At 37.2% G+C, this 17,856-nt stretch overlaps 1 protein-coding gene across 1 annotated transcript; it reads right to left on the bottom strand.

Annotated features, from left to right (window-relative positions):
- Positions 1–10,103: 10,103 nt before the first annotated feature.
- Positions 10,104–17,849, bottom strand: MAGOHB (mago homolog B, exon junction complex subunit). Its single transcript, XM_077871064.1, has 5 exons — positions 17,676–17,849; positions 14,870–14,928; positions 14,041–14,151; positions 11,866–11,948; positions 10,104–10,444 (listed from the first exon to the last, which is right to left on the bottom strand). The coding sequence occupies exons 1-5, from the start codon at positions 17,767–17,769 to the stop codon at positions 10,345–10,347; spliced, it is 447 nt and encodes a 148-aa protein (XP_077727190.1). The 5' UTR covers positions 17,770–17,849; the 3' UTR covers positions 10,104–10,344.
- Between the last annotated feature and the right edge of the window lie 7 nt (positions 17,850–17,856).

Genomic DNA, 17,856 nt, shown 5'->3' with positions numbered 1-17,856 from the left:
TATATTCTTCATTTTTGGTTTCTTTCACCATATTCAATTTTATTTTTGTGTATATATATATATATATATATGCTTTTTAAAATAATTTTGGAATTTGGTACCTTATAACATACAAAGCAAAATACACTCAGAACAAAGTGGATCACCACTTTGGTGAGATTATATTCTCTTGGTCCACTCTGTGAGATTATATTCTCTCTCCCACCATTCCCCTTCCTCCATTTTTTTAAAATTTCTTTTTCTTTTTCTTTGCCCTTTTTCTTTTATTTTCTGGTCCCTGATCTCTTCAGAATTATCTACTGTGTATTTTGCGTAAGTCGTGGTTGTTATTTTTTACTCTGCTCACTCATACAGCCATTCTGCACTGGAAAAAATGACTAGAAGGAAGAATTCACCACAAAAGAAAGAACTAGAGGTAATACTCTCTGCCACAGATCTACTGGATATGGATTTAAGTAAAATGTCAGATGGAGTTCACAATTACAATTATAAAGTTACTGGTTGTACTTGAAAAAAAGCTTAAAAGACTCTAGAGAATCTCTTAGTGTAGAAATGAGATCAGATTGAAATTAAAAGTCCTCTGAGATGTAGTCTAACTGGATGCTCTAACAAGTAGGGTAAATGAGGCACAAGAGAGAGTAAGTGACATAGAATACAAGTGGGTGGACAGAAGGAAGCTAAGGAAAAAAGAGAAAAACAACAAAAAGACCATAAGGAGAGGCTCCAGGAACTAAGTGATAGTTTGAAAAAAAAAATAACATTCATATTATTGGAATTCCAGAGGGCATGGAATCAGAGAGAGGACCATAAGATATGTTTGAACAAATCACATCTGAGAACTTCCTTAATCTAGGGGCAGGAATTCATCTCCAAGAGATGGAGAAGACACCTCCCCAAATCAACAAAAACTGAATCCACACTCTGACATAATATCGAAGCTTGCAAATTTCAGAGATAAAGAGAAAATCGTGAAAGCAGCTCAAGAGAAAAGATTCCTAACATATAGGGGAAGAAATATCAGATTAACAGCAGACCTATCCACAGAGACCTGAAAAGCCAGAAAGGGCTGCCATGATATATTCAGGGTACTAAACGAGAAAAATACGCATCCAAGAATATTTACTCCATCAAGGCTGTCATTCAGAATGGAAGGAGAGATAAAGAGCTTTCAGGACAGAGAGAAACTGAAAGAGTATGTGACCACCAAACCAGCTGCGCAAGAAATATTAAATGGGATCCAGTAAGTGAAGAAGGAGCCCAAAGAAAGAAAGACAATCTGCAGAAACAAGGACTGTATTGATAGGAAAATGGCACTAAATTCATATCTTTCAATAGTTACTCTGAACATGAACAGGCTAAATGTTCTAGACAAAAGACAGGGAGTATCAGACTGGATATTTTAAAAAAATGCTGTCTACAAGAGACTCATTTTAGACCTAAGGACACCTTGAGACTGAAAATGAGGGGGTGGACAACCATTTACCATGCAAATAAACCTCGAAAGAAAGCTAGGGTAGCAATCCTCATTTCAGATAAATTAAATTTTAAACCAAAGACTGTACTAAGAAATGAAGAGGGACATTATATCATACTTAAAGGGTCTATCCCTATTGGATTTATATAGAATTTATATAGAATGTAGAATATAATTTATTTAGAATTACCATATAGAATGTAGTAAACTCAACACCCAAAAAAAACAATCTAGTCAAGAAATGAACAGATGACATGAACAGATATTTCTCCGAAGAAGACCTACACAAAGCCAACAAACACATGAAAAAGTGCTTCATATCACTTGTCAACAGGGAAATACAAATGAAAACCACAAAGAGATACCATCTTACACTGGTGAGAATGGCTAAAATTAACAAGACAGGAAACAACAAGTGTTGGTGAGTATGTGGAGCAAGATGAGTGTTATATCTTTATAAGATTAATCAGGCAATGGCTTGGATGGCAGATAGGCATAGAGAAAGCTGTGATTTAGTGGGATGGCACTGGTCTGGATGTGCAGTTACCAGGGCCCAGTGCAGAATGTCACCAGAAGTTTAACAATGTATTTCCATAGAACTACTCTATGACCCAGCAATTACACTACTGGGTATTTACCCCAAAGGTACAGATGTAGTGAAACAATGCAACACCTGCACCCCAGTGTTCATAGCTGGAATGCTCACAATAGCCAAACTGTGAAAGGAGTTAAGATGTCCTTCAACAGATGAATGGATAAACAAGTGATTATACACACACACACACACACACACACACACACACACAATGGAATATCATTCAGCCATCAGAAAGAATGAATACCTACCATTTACATCAACATGGAAGGAACTGGAGAGTATCTTGCTGAGTGAAGTAAGCCAATTGGAGAAAGACAATTATCATATGGTTTCACTCATATGTGGAATATAAGAAACAGTGAAAGGGAGTATAAGGGAAAGGAGGGAAACTGAGTGGGGGGAAATTAGAGATGAAGACAAAGCAAACCATGAGAGACTCCTAACTCTGGGAAAGAAACAAAGGGTTGCAGAAGGGTAGGTGAGTGGGGGACTGGGGTAAACTGGGTGAAGGGCATTAAGGAGCGCACATGATGCGATGAGCAATGAGTATTATACTATATGTTAGCAAATTAAATTTAAAATAAAATATTGGGGGGATCCCTGGGTGGCTCAGCGGTTTGGCGCCTGCCTTCGGCTCAGGGCATGATCCTAGAGTCCCGGGATCGAGTCCCACATCAGGTTACCTGCATGGAGCCTGCTTCTCCCTCTGACTGTGTCTCTGCATCTCTCTCTCTCTCTCTCTCCCATCTCTCATGAATAAATAAGTAAAATATTTTTAAAAATAAATAAAATGAAATATTAAAAACAAAAATAAAATAAAGATATATATATATATATATTCATTAATCATACAGATTGTAACAAAATTTACTTAGGCAATACCCTACTGTTGGACATCTGGGTTATTTCCCAATTTTTTGCTAGTGTAAAAAATATTTCACCTACTTTTGAATGATGTCTTAGGAAAAATATTTAAACATGAAATTAGAGGGTCAATACAAAAAAATGTTAATACGTATTGCCCAGTGCCTTCCAGTGAAGCTGTTCCCATTTATATATGACCAATTGTGTGTGAAAATGTTCACATTTTATTTTTTAAAATAAGATACTGTTGAAGTATTCCTCTACTTAAATTTTATGTGAATCTTATTTCATGAAGATCCACAACCTTCCAGCTAGTGGAAATTGGTTTCTATAACTGCTTCTGAGGCAGGACTTATCATTATACACCCAAATCTCACTGAAGTTCATTTTCATATATACAGGCCTTGTCAATCTTCTGACATACAGCTCTGTGAAGTCAACTAAAGTACTCCTCAAAGCAGAGGATTAGGGTTAATATAGAGTATGGCAGAAGAGGAGTGAGGTGGGATGAGAAACAGAAATTGGTCATCTAGAGACAGCTCATCCTTCACCAGGCTCTAACCAAATTCCTTGCTTATTCTTTTCATCCCTTACCAACCTCCAGCTGCAACTAAACCATGGTACTTTAGAAGGCCTTCCCATTCTTCAGTTTGCTCATGTCCCCCACCTCTCATCCAAACTACTTTCCAAACAGAGCTACTGAATATTCTGACCACAGGGATCAGTCTAGGTAATGCTGCTGTTCCTTGGCCCTCCACTGACCCACTTCAGCCCCCAAAGCAGTCTTCCACTAATCATCATGTGCAAGCAATCATCTGAAATATTTCCCAGACTGATGTAATTCAATTATATAAGCAAAGTTTTATGAGTGGAGTCTGGACACTCAGTAAACCCATTGCACCATAATTAATTAATTAATTATTAATTATTATTAATTATTAATTATGTCTGCTGAGACAACATAGGAAGTGGGAATGGGAGAAACATTAATGGTCATTAACTGTAATTTATTGAAGGACCCACTGGATATAAAACCATATCAAAACTTCCCAACACTGATAGCTGTTTATTATTGTCCCCATTTTACAAATGAAGAAACTAATGTTAAGAAGTTGACTTGCCAAAAGACACATTATTGCTAATTCTTGACCCATGTTTAAAATCAGGTTCATTGAATGTTAAATATTATTTTTTGAGGTCCAAGTTTCAAATTCTTTCTACCTGTAAAAATGTGAAGCAAGTCTCTCAATCTTCAAGACTATTTCCTCATATGTCTGTAAGAATATCATTCACTTCATAGGCTGGGAAAAATTCAATGAGATTAGCACTAGATATGATTTCCAGACTTCAAAATTAATAACTATTCATTTTTTCCCCTCTCTCCTAAGGTTCTATAAATAGTGGAAGAGCCAGGATGGCAGTCCGGAAATGCTGACAGGCTGAGCTACTTTCTCTCTCCTCACATGTCAGTTTTGCAGTGTAGATGCTTGGAAAAAAAGTGTGTGAGGAGGGGCAGGGGGCACATTAATACAATTTAGGAGCAGGGAACATATGGCAGTTCACTCCTGACTCCCTAGAAAAACCATTCTGTGACCTCAGGTCCAATTATTCCTATGTTGCTGTCCCATGCAGATACTAGTAATGCTGAATCTTCATTCTGTTTTGATTTACATCCAGCGTCAGGGAGAGTGTGACTAGTTCTCACGATGGAGGCTAGACAGGTACAGGATACTGTTTTACACTACCACAGTGGTCTGTCTTCTCTATGTAAACACTGTAAGCCAAGCGTCATGTCGGTCTAGTTCCTTACTATAACTACAGCATAGACAAGAGATGTGATGCCTACATGTGCACATGATGAACAGGTTGTTCAAGTTCAGGGAAACTGACTATAAATCTAGATTTTTCAGTTGTAGAGAGTATAATTAAGATGAATGATTGGAGAGCCAAATTGTGTAGCTGCTCCCTCCAAACTAGGTGTTTGGCTTGTTTGTCTTATTACTAAGACCTACTTTCTGGAAAGAAGCAAATTTATTCTTAAAAGAGAAGACAAGCAGCATCAGATAATAATGGCAGCGACTTCAGCGGGGACTAATTGAAACTCCTAGCATGGCCTTTTGATCAAAGCAACACAAAACTGGTAGCACCAAACCTCATCTGTCACAAATACTAGTTTATAAAACAGAAAGATGAAAATTTGAAGAATATTTTGAATGTTGATTGTACTGTCTTCCAAATTCACTTAGGTGCAAACACATATACACACTAGGAATATATAAAGCATTCATTTATTTACTTCCTGGCTGCTTTGCTATAAAGCCTTTTTTCACTTGGGACACCAGATATTTTACAGCAGCCCTTACTGACCATATGAGCTTTGTCAGCTAGCTTAGTTCACAGCTTCTATCACACCAAGTTTTCTGGTCACACCTTCAAACCACAATGGCTTATCATTTCACAGCAGCTAGCTGTTGTTACACTTGTAGGCCAAAGTGAAGGATGTCTAGAAGAAACACTGGCTCCCAGGGAAAGATGGTCTGCATCCCTCTAAGTGAGAAGAGAACCTCACCTAGCCAGTTTCCCACTTCCACAGTTAGACTCAATGTCTAACCTTTATGACATGCTAAATTTCTGGTTCTTGCTGTAAACACTCAACAGCCCTTGTTTGAGTTTCCGGTTCCCCTAATTAGCTACTACATTTCTCCTTCCTTTTTACAATAAAAGCTTATCAAGTGCCCTAGAGTTAAAATCCTTTATAAGAGCCCAACTTCCTTTCAGGGGTCAATCAAATAGTATGCACCCTTTCTCCAATTTCTAAAGGCTATTTGGGCTCTCTGCCATTAAAAGAAAACCTGTCTATTCACAGGTTGAAAGGGAAAATAGGTCTGCAAAGTAGAGGCATAATTAAGAATTTGATGATTCAATTAGTGTTCCGTCCACTATTTCAAACAGTTCAGACCCTTAAATCATTCATTTACCTTTGTTGTTTATCTTTTATTAAATTTTGTGGATTTTATCTTCTAGCTCATTACCATATAATGCTAGGAAGGCAATTATTAAATTAATCAACAAATTTGATGTTCACTCAAAAACCTACACATAGATGTTTATAGGAGCTTTACTTAATCGCCAAAACCTGGAAGCAACCAAAATGTCCTTCACTGGATAAATGAATAAAATAAGAAAAAATGAGCTATCAAGTCATGAAAAGACATGAAGGAAACTTAAATGTGTATTACCAATAAAAGAAGTAAATCTGAAAATCTACATATTGCAGATTTCCAACTATATAGCAGTGTGGAAAAGATAAAGCTATGGAGACAATACAAAGAGCAGTGGTGATGATGAGGGTAGGGGATGAGGATAGGGAGAAATGGATGGAGCACAGAGGAATTTTAGTGTTGTGAAAATACTAGCCCTGATACCATAAGGATAGATACATATCATTACACATTTGCCCAAACCCATACAATGTACACTGCCAAGAGTGAACCCTAATGAAAACTATGGGCTTTAAGTGATTATGAAGTCAATAGAGCCTCATCAAATGTAACAAATATAACACTCTGGTGGGAAATGTTGGTAACAGGAGGTTATGGATGGGTGGCACTGTAGTATATGAGAAATCTCTGTCCCTTCCTCTCATTTTTCTATGAACCCAAAATTGCTCCTAAAAAAAGTCTTTGAAAAACATCACAGGGATTAGTGGTTGAATTTACAGTACAACCCATGTTCACAAGTTTCATGTATTTCAAAACAAAATAGTCTAGCAATAGGATATACAAAATAACAATTTAGCTATCATTTAAATTTATACTTAAAGTGATCATATGTATACCCTCAGCCTGGTATCAACGAAATACCCGCCTGCACTCTAAACTATAAGCAGCAGAGGCACAAAACCTGGAAACTCAAAATAAAATAAAATAGAATGGTAGAGGCTGACAGATCATCCCAATTCTCACCATTCCTCTTTGCCATCGTCTATTGCTTTGGTTAAGCAACATTAAAGTGCTCTACTCAAGAAATTAGGATCACAGTTGGACCACATCCAAAAGACACAACCTTATCCAAAGTGTTTGAATATACAACTCTGTGGCAGGAGTATGTACATTTGCAAAGTTCAATGTAACTGAAAGGTTTTCCATTACGAAAGAAATTAATCTCCCAGATCAGACTAAGTTACAAAGGCAAATAATCTGATGGCAGTAAGTACAAAAGACAACCAGATGTCAACTTTTGCAAAGCACCTACTTCATGGAAAATATTGCGTTAAGTGATGGGAAGCAACACTCCATCCCATAAAGGAGCAAAGGAAGGATGGGGCACAGAACCAATACTTGGGAAATAAGTTTTGATTATTGCAAGAAGTCTCTTTATGATGGGGAGGAGGGGAAGGGAAAACGTATCTGCTGACCTGAGTGCTGTAGTATTCTAGTTTCACATAAAACTAGCATTATACAAAACTTGTTAGTGATCACTGTCCACAACAGCATAAAATCAAGTAAGAGCCAGTTCAATTAAGGTATAGGAATCAGAGACAGGGACACCTGGGTGGTTCATCAGTTAAGCATTCATCGCCTTTGGCTCAGCTCCATAATCTCTATGTCCTAGAATGGAGTCCTGCCTCAGGCTTCCTGCTCAGCAGGGAGTCTGCTTCTCTCTCTACCACTGCCCCTCTGCACCACTCATTCTCACTCTATCTCAAATAGTCTTTAGAAAAGAAAAAAGAAAGAAAGAAAAAGAAAGAGGAAAGAAAAAAGAAAGAAAAAAAGAAAAAGAAAGAAAGAAAGAAAGAAAGAAAGAAAGAAAGAAAGAAAGAAAGAAAGAAAAAATAAATCAGAGACAATATAAATAAAAAAAAAATAAATCAGAGACAATATAAATATTTATCTTACTGACCTAGCCTCCAATCTTGGTTTGAATAGGAGAAACTCAGCAGACAGTGGGGACAGAGCATAACAAGTTAAGTCAGCACTGGAAGTGCTGAGAATGAAGACAAGAAGTAACATGTTAAAGATGTTTTGATCTAAGGACTATTACTCCCAACATTGTTGCAGCTTGATCATCTTATCAATGTCTTACTCAGGAGCCACAAAACAGTTATTTTGAGGAGCAACCAAACATTGTGGGCACACAGGTTAAAAGCGCACTTGTTTCTCCCTTTCTCCTTGAGGTTGGCACCTAAGTATAAGAAAATTACATGATTTTACACTGTATATCAATGTCTACAACTTGAACAGAAATGTTTCTTTTCATAAGAGACCTGGAGGTGATAACAGTATCATCTTGCACAGTGGAGATCAGGCAACTTTCCAGGGCAAACCTGGATGATGGCTATACATTTTCACTCAATGTGCAAGATCAAACAGGATTACATGGCAAACAGGATACCAAGAAATGCTCTACAGCTACAATGTCCAAAGGGTAGGCACAAGGCACACAAGCTATCTAAATTTGATCAAAACTACATAGCACTAAAAAGTGGCCTGTTGACACCAATTACACCGGTTATTTTATTCTTAAGTGAAAAATCAACAGGACAGGATTTAGAAGAGATTTACTTCAGTAAAATATTATTAAGTATAGAATCTAGAGTGGTTGTGAGTTTTACAATTCTTGTAACAAGTTTTATACTTGAAATTTTTCATAATTTTGAAAAATATTTTTAATTGAATAGGGCTATAAATTCAGTCAGACTAACCACATCTCAAGTACTTATGTTGCTACCTTATTGGACTATAGATACAGAACATCTCTATTATCTCAAAGAAGTTGACTGGACAGTCACCAGAACAAAGCTCAGGAGTACTGGCAAACCTTCAGAGACCAATTCTACCAATGAGGTGACCCAGTAAGTCCTGACTGACCACAGGGCAAGTGAATTATCACTACCAGGATGGCACACTTTTAAAAATTAGAGGTTCAGATGGAGGAAGAACAATACCAGGGGCATAGTTGCTAACAGGGGAAGTAATTAAAGATCAAGTCTATCAGCAAGAGGTTGCAGGAAACTGAAAATCATTGAGTTGAACCTATGCTCATTTATAATTAGAATCCATAGACACGAACATGTGCATTAAAGTCTCAATTTTTAATAACTTATAATGCTGAGAACTTATTTCCTACAAAAATACAATATATTGTGAAATATCTTATTGATAAAATCTTTTGTTAAATAAAAATTAAAAAAAAAAAAAAAAAAAGGGATCCCTGGGTGGCGCAGCGGTTTGGCGCCTGCCTTTGGCCCAGGGAGCGATCCTGGAGACCCGGGATCGAATCCCACATCGGGCTCCCGGTGCATGGAGCCTGCTTCTCCCTCTGCCTGAGTCTCTGCCTCTCTCTCTCTCTCTCTCTGTGACTATCATAAATAAAAAAAAAAAAAAAAAATCTTTTGTGAAATAAGGAGGGGATCCTTGGGTGGCTTAGCGGTTAGGTGTCTGCCTTCGGCCCAGGGCGTGATCCTGGAGTCCCAGGATCGAGTCCCACAACAGGCTCCCTGCATGGAGCCTGCTTCTCCCTCTGCCTGTGTCTCTGCTTCTCTCTGTGTGTCTCTCATGAATAAATAAATAAAATCTTAAAAAAAAAAGAAGGAATAAAGGCATAATAAAAGATATGTTTAACTTGGAGTACTGACTTCACTCTTGTAATCCTGTAGGCAATTACTGACTATGCCAAAAATATTTAAATTCTAATAATTTCTGTAAGGTTGTGATAAATGTAAAAACCTGCTGTAAACAACTACTAGGGCAGCCCCAGCGGCGCAGCGGTTTGGCGCCGCCTGCAGCTTGGGGTGTGATCCTGGAGACCCAGGATCGAGTCCCATATCGGGCTTCCTGTGTGGAGCCTGCTTCTCCCTCTGCCTGTGTCTCTGCCTCTCTCTCTCTCTGTGTCTATGAATAAATAAATAAAATCTTTTAAAAACAAAAACAAAACAAAACAAAAAAACAACTACTAGAGGCACCAAAAATTAAGTCCCATTAGGTATGGAAGAAATAAAGGAAGACTACAATTGCCTTTAATGAATGAAAATCTAGCAAAATATTTCTGCCTGAAAGAACTTCTGGCATAGGATGTACCTACTAAAACAACTCTTTATTATCTTACACTGAATAAACAGACTTGGCCTTGTGAAAAAAAGAACAAAAGCAAAAAAATCACTCTCCATTCAGGCTTTGATATGTTTTATTAGAGCAAACTCTCAACAAAAGGTTGCTTTTATTTACAGAATTTCATGTGTGAGAACTGTCTAACCACTTGGACCCAAGTGAGAATAACCATTAGCCTATTTATGTATTTTCTTATTTTTAGTTGGCATACAAAAAAAAGTTTCACATTTATAAAAATCCCAATAGTGTAAATGACAAACCCCTAATTAAATATAAAAACAGCTTCAAAAACATACAATTTAGATTGGTTTAATCTTGAAATGTAATCCAATAAGACTAAATACTAAACATTTCAGGTCCTGTACCAAATAGTAAAATACTCGAAGGCCTTCAGGATCCCTAAAATTTAAAAAGATAAAAGTTATTATTTTGTTCCTAAAATAAAACGCTTAATTTTAAAGTTAATTCCCAAAACAAAACAAAAACCAAAACAAAGGCATTCAGGAGAAAGGAAGGATCTGTCTCAACTAAAATGAACAAACTAAACAATTATCTCTGGATTTTCTACAAAAAATATAAATTTTCTTCACCAGTATTCATTACATATTTAAGTATTTATTTTCTTATAAAAGTAATAGCTATACTTATCAAGAACAGAGAAAGTATATAAAATTATAAAGATAGAAAAAATAATACTCATAATACTATTAAATGTCACTCCTCACAGAATAACTATAAATATTTTGGCATTTCTCTATTTTCATAACTAAAATCATTCCCTGTGCTCTTTTTAACATTACTTTTTTGGTTAAATTAAAAACAATTCACAAATGACTTTTAATTAACAATTCTTTGTTAAGACCTTTTGATTTCTTCCCAATTATAAGACTTTAGTGACCATTTTCTTGAATAATAAAGCCTTTTCATTACTTTGACAGTATATCCGTAAAATAGATGTTCAGAAATGAAATTACTAAGTCAAAGATGAGTTTACAATCTTAACAGTTTTTCATGTATTATCATCACACTGCTTTCCAAAGAAAACTGTACCAATTTAAGATCCCAGTTAGGGTATGAATGCCACATCCTCCCTAACTGTGGGAAAATCAATGGATAGTTCAAAAATCTGGTTGGTCTTGATGAACCTAGCCTTTTGTATGTAATAGTTATTATGCATTCATTCTTTTCTCCTTTCCTCTAATTCTTTTCTCCCTTCCTCTAATTAATTAATTTATTTATTAAATTTCTTTCAAATATTAAACTCAAGAAGAAAAGTGATATGATATTAAGCTACTGAGGTGATATAATCAATAAGGATTTCTTTAAAAGATTATGAAACTTTATCCAGATTTTTACCAAAAACAGTTATTAAAATTTGGTCACTGTTAAACATAGTGATCAAATTAAGATTTTTTTTTAATCAGAAAAATACACTGTTAGTCACTGTCAAAGTGGTTAGGCAAAGCAAGTCTTTAATGACATAAAAGTCAGAATTATATCTGGAGAATAAACTGGTAAGTTACTATTGAAATAATTCTAGATTATGGCTACCATTCCTTCTAAAATGAGCCTGTCAGGGATCCCTGGGTGGCGCAGCGGTTTGGTGCCTGCCTTTGGCCCGGGGCGCGATCCTGGAGACCCGGGATCGAATCCCCCATCAGGCTCCCGGTGCATGGAGCCTGCTTCTCCCTCTGCCTATGTCTCTGCCTCTCTCTCTTTCTCTCTCTGTGACTATCATAAATAAATAAAAATTAAAAAAAAAAAAATGAGCCTGTCAAATAAATTACATCAATTTAGTCAAAATACTTTAGCATACTCACTTTGACTGATTTACATCAATAAGAGAACCTATTTTTGATGTGGTAAAAGAAATGTGTTCATCTCCAATTACAATCTCAAGCTCCTGAAAAAAATAAAACAGATTAATGTAGTTAATATAAAACTCCATTTCAGAGACATCTGAATTCTTATTGTCAAGAGATCCCAATTTTAGCTGCAAGTTTTCTAGCAGAGGAGAAAAAAAAAAAAAAAAAAAACAGAAAAAAGAAAGAAACTTGACCTGATAGACATACACTATGTAAAATAAAAACTCTGTAAAATAAAAATCCCATTGACTGCTCAGGAGTCCCCAATATTAGGATCAACTAAGACTGTTTTCCACAGATATTATAAATAAGACACTATACATATAAATGATGTATGTAAGAGTGACGCATAAACGACTCATAAAGCTTATGAAAACAGTGATATTTACAAGCAAATGATGGTACTGATAACTGAGTCCTGGGCTGTTAAGACTGAGAGACTCATAGTTGTTTGACTTCACAAAGCATGTAAAATTAATACCTACTAAAGCAAATGTAACATATTACAGACATTCTTAGTGTGCCCCAATTATTGTATAAATTTTTCCCTAGATTTTATCTGCAAATCTAAAATCAATAATTAAGAGGCTATGTGTGTAGTGATTTATCAAGTAAAATACCAAATGCCATTAAAGAACATTTTAGCTATGTTTTGACCAAGAAACCTAATTATACACAGTTTATGACATGCACAAAATGGAGAATTAACTAAGGCTCTCAAACTATCATAGAATCTTTGACTTAAAGATCCAATTGATAGGGATACCTGGGTGGCTCAGCAGTTGAGCGCCTGCCTTTGGCTCAGGTTGTGATCCCCAAGGTCCTACGATCAAGTCCCACATCAGGTTCCCCCAGGGAGCCTGCTTCTCCCTCTGCCTATCTCTGCCTCTCTCTGTGTCTTTCATGAATAAATTAATTAATTTTTAAAAAATCCAATAAATGATTTCTGGAACATGCCTACCCCTCCCTACTAACCAAAACACATAAACCCATCATCAAGTGGGTAGATGAAAATACTGAGTTCTCTCTGAGTCTAAAAGAGATAAATGATTTGCTGTTATGGTGTCTGTTTTTTAGTACATATGTACCTATTGCATAAAAGAAACCAAGATTTAGGGGATCCCTGGGTGGCGCAGTGGTTTGGCACCTGCCTTTGGCCCAGGGTGCAATCCTGGAGACCCAGGATCAAATCCCACATGGGGCTCCTGGTGCATGGAGCCTACTTCTCCCTCTGCCTATGTCTCTGCCTCTCTCTCTCTCTCTGTGACTATCATAAATAAATTAAAAAAAAAAAAAAAAAAAAAGAAACCAAGATTTAAAAAGTTACTTTTCAAAACTGTTTACAATATGTCACATAAATACTATTAACTATTACCTTTGCTTTCCTAAAAAATGCCTCTTTAAATAGAAGAGTTAAGTGATTGCACAGAACATCAGCATTTGATTTCTCCATATTTTCTTCCAGTCAAAGAAGGGGATATAAAGTATAATCCTCAGGAATATACAAAAATGAAATTAACTGTTTCTTCCTCCAGGATTTGTATTTCAATTCTCCAAGAGTTGAAAAGACCCAATCAAACTGTCTTTCTACAGAGGGAAATTAAGCCTTCAAACTTCTCCAGAAGCCCTTTGAGAAACATTAATTACTCCGAAGGGAACAACAGGAGGCAAATGCGGTGGTCAGTTTGCACAAAGACGCAATCAAATCCCTCTCTTGGGCCTAAGGGTGCAAATAAGAGTTCTCAAAGTTATAAAAATGAAGAAAGTGAATTTTATAGTCAATAAGAATCTTGTCTTGAATTTCACACTGTACTTTTTAATAGAATTAATATACAATAGCAATTATTCATAACAGTGTGAAAACATCATAACTTTAACTCGTGAAGCTACATAGAAGACTCGTCAGGAAGATGTCTAAATTCAGAGCTCTGCACTGACTCCTTTACTATTCAGAAGTAGGACAGAAAATGAGACTAAGTGAAATAAAATCAAAGAGTATTGATCAGATGCCTACTAAATAAATGGAAAACCAAAGAATCAATGAGGATCTATTCTAAATAAATAAGTAGAAACACAACATTTGTATTACCAGTTTCTACTACCATGCCTAAAGAACCACTGAACACAAACCTGTCGGCCAACTCTGTCAGGGGGAGGCCACAATGCATCATCTTCTTTTGTAATTTCACTGTCATCAATAATCCTCTTCAGTTCTTCCATTACACTCTTGTGTACATAAGCCTGAAAACAAGTTACAATAAAAATTCCACAATGTCTATTTCTTCCCACAACTCAGGATGAAATGATAATACAAAGTTACAAAACCTAAATATTCAAAGAGAGTATCACAGGAAAATCTAATACTGATTCCAAAAGTACAAGTTGGGAGGGAATCACTCATCTTACAACTTTATTAACTCTCTTGCCCTTTCCTTTAATATATATCTGTTACTAAATTAAAATAAATAAATTAATAACTTCCACTAGCCCCTTTTTAAAACTTTGGATCTGCCTTTGTAACACGGGACTCAAATACATCTGAATGGTTAATGGTGATTTGGAAAATCTGTGGTGAACAGAGACAAATACAAGTACATATCCCAGTTACTGCTCTGAACTTTTTCTTACTTAGCCCTAACTTTTGAGCCTTTCATGTAAAATTCACTGTGTTTAAATCTTGACTATCCATTAGTTTAATAAGGAGTGGGATAAGGAGACATAACTAATTATAAAATGAATGAAATTATATGTTCAAAAGTGGGACTACAATTTAATATACTCAGATTGCATCTTCTTCTGTTACACATGCTACCGTTATATCTAATTTAAAGACTCCCTTTTCAACCTATAAATTGGCTTCTTTACAGCAATACAGCCTTAGATGTATTTTTGTAAATTCAAAAATGACATGAAGAAAATGGTCTAAATGTAGAAAATTAGACATTCAAAAAGAACTTACCTCCTTTCTGATCATGACATCATTTTTGTAATTGCTGTTGTTCGCGTATCTAAGCTTTCCTGTGGGGAATACAAAAAAATTCAATTTATAACTGCAAAAACTGCTATAAATAAATAAACAAATAAATAAATAAATGACAATGTAAGCAATTTTGAAGGTAAAGACGATTTATACTACTATTTTCATTAATATTTCTGCCCTTTCAGCATAAGATCAATGCTAGACCTGTAAACACTCAAATATTTGTTGGTAAAAAGTTGGCTAAAGGTGAAGCCAGTCATTTTCAAAACTTTCACGCCTTCAATAGATTTTTTAAATATTTAACATAATTTTTAAATATTTCATGCCTTCAATATAATTCAATATAATAGAGGGGTCATTTTTAAGGCTCATTTGCCTAAGCTATGTCATGAACTAGACAGGGACTCTGAAAAAGGAATTAACATTTTTTTAAAGCCTATGTAATAGGTCTCTATTGGCCCTAAATTTACCCAGAGCATTAGATCTAATCGGTAAAACAACCCTTAAAAGGTTTTATACTCTCAACTATTCATAGTTGAGAAAACAGAGTTAAATAACTTGCCCAGGGTCACAAAGATTCAGTTCTAGGTCTACCTTCTTCCAATACTCCTGCTTTCCCCACTACTCCAAAGTGTTCTTTTAATTATCTCCTTCAAATTAATCTATGCATGGCAATGCTACTATTTAACACTGTGGCTAAGATACAAAACTATGTACTGCTTCTAGATAAAAGTCGGCCAGTTTGTTAGCTGACCTACACTTAACTTTAATCCATGACTTTTGTACTCCCTGATGCATGCTTCTCCTCATAGCTATAGTCAGTTGTTCATATACATATGTAATGTGGTCCTGATCTCTAAAATGATAGGTTACCCTAGTGCAGTGACCCTTGATCACTGAAGGAAGTATATGGAATGGTGTGGTGGCAGACAACTGGATGAAAACCACTGTTCTGGCATGAACTCTCCCTGATAAATGAGACTACTTAATTTATGTGACTAAACATGATCTAGGCAAGCTGAAAGCTGTTTACAGGCAAAAGCACTAAAAGGAGTATCACCTAAGAAAAGATTAGATGGAGAATTCAGGTAAATTTGGCTCCTTAGCTAAATTTAGAAGAGACATGGCAAGAACATAGGAGAATAGTGATTAAGGTTTCTGAACTGCAGGGCTGTAGTTACTTTGAGTTTCTTTTTATGTCTGATACTATTCCCCCTTCTCTAATATGTGATGATGCTTCTGTGCTTTATCTTTCACTCTCACAGAACTCTGTCCAAAGCATAACACATCATTTAATATCCACACTGTTTTATGGCTAGTTTTACATCTTTGTTACCCAAAGCAAAACTCCTTCAGAGAAGTTGAAGAGACTTGCTCATTATTGTACCCTCAATTTTTGTATTTTACATGTTGCCCAGCATATAACGGGCATTCAAAGACAGAAAAATCTATGCAGGTGGACTGTCCTGGTTCTAAGGAGAGTTCAATATACAATAACTCTCTAAAGAGAATCAGGGCTCTCAAAACATAAAATATGCTGCACCTACAAGGCAGCAGTTTCCACCTTATCCTTTGTTCATGCTGCTTCCCACGGTCTGAATGTTGTTGTTTTTCCCTCACAGGCCAAGAAAATAGCTATTCTCGAGATGCCTGGGTAGCTCAGCGGTTGTGCGTCGGCCTTCAGCTCAGGTCGTGATCCCGGAGTCCCGGGATCAAGTCCCACGTCGGGCTCCCTGCATGGAGCCTGCTTCTCCCTCTGCCTGTGTCTCTGCCTCTCTGTGTCTCTCATGAATAAATAAATAAAATCTCAAAAAAAAAAAAAAAAGTCTATTCTCATTTCAAGACTCATCTTGAAAGAGGTTTTGGGCTACCTCCACCATGATCTCAAACGCACCTTTGCCCCTCATTTTTTTTTGGCATGTATTTTTGGCATTTTGGCATGTAGAGAGAGTGTTTGAGACTCTAGTCCATGGTCTCCTTGGTGCCGGCCTCTCTGAACTAAATTCCTTTCTTGTTTCACCAACAGTAGATTCTCTGCCTTTGGATGTTATCAGCGGCTGCGCCCCCAATCTGGTCTGTTTGGGAACCCCAGAATAGCCCTGCATAGCAGCTACAATTTCAAACGTTACCTTCTCTAGGAAGCTTTCCTCGACGCCTACATGTAGCCCTAACCATTCCCCTCTTTTGTATTCTTAACGCATCCTATGGGAACAACTATAATCACCCAAACCACATCATTATACCCATTCTTCCATACGTGGAGCTTCCTTCTTCAGAGTGGGTCTCATTCCTATTCCTAGACACGTGGCCTTACAGACAGCGCCTGAACGAATACAATGGTTGAATGGGGAGTCCGAGAATCACCGGTCCCCGAAAGATTTTAAGCATCCATTGGACCAGTGCGTGGTGGGATGTTCTTTAAAATGTTCAAGGATGACGTCAAGTAAACTAGATGGCATTAGGGTCTCTTCCGGTGCGCTGAACGTGGGATTCTCATTATCCTATGTTCAAGTTTTCAGTACCTGGCAGGATTCGATTTTCTGAATTCATCTACACCCGTGAATTTTCTTTTATGCAGAGAACCAACTTCTGCTTCTGAGAGTCTTCAGTTCGTATTTACTCCGGCTCTAGCCGTGACCTCGGCCCCCACGACAGACTCGCAAGCCCACCGACGCCGGCTCACCGCACCCCGCCTCCTCCGAGTCCTCTCCGCCCCGCTTCCCCCAGCCGCGCATCGCGCTAGGCTGCGGCGGCGGCGGCGGCGGCGCCCCGCTCCGCTGCTCACCGTCTGGCCGAAACTCGAACTCCAGAAACTCGTGTCCAAACTTGCCCTTGTGCCCTACGTAGTAGCGCAGGTAGAAATCGCTGGCCATAGCCATGTTTGCGCCCCCTGAAGCCCGCCCAAGGCCTGGCCAACGTGCCGCCGGGCGCCTGGCAGCCACGTCATCGCGCGGGATAAATGCGTC

Source organism: Canis aureus, chromosome 25 (genome assembly GCF_053574225.1).
Source record: "Canis aureus isolate CA01 chromosome 25, VMU_Caureus_v.1.0, whole genome shotgun sequence".
NCBI classification, from domain to species: domain Eukaryota; kingdom Metazoa; phylum Chordata; class Mammalia; order Carnivora; family Canidae; genus Canis; species Canis aureus.
Note: the sequence above shows the minus strand (reverse complement) of the source record. Positions and strands in the feature narration are given on the sequence as shown.

Coding starts and splice junctions, on each gene's coding strand:
- MAGOHB (XM_077871064.1), bottom strand. CDS start 17,769: ATGGCTATGGCCAGCGATTTCTACCTGCGCTACTACGTAGGGCACAAG. Junction 11,949..14,040: donor CTGACAGAGTTGGCCGACAG/GTTTGTGTTCAG, acceptor TATTTTTTTCAG/GAGCTTGAGATTGTAATTGG. Junction 10,445..11,865: donor ATTGATGTAAATCAGTCAAA/GTGAGTATGCTA, acceptor TTTAAATTTTAG/GGATCCTGAAGGCCTTCGAG.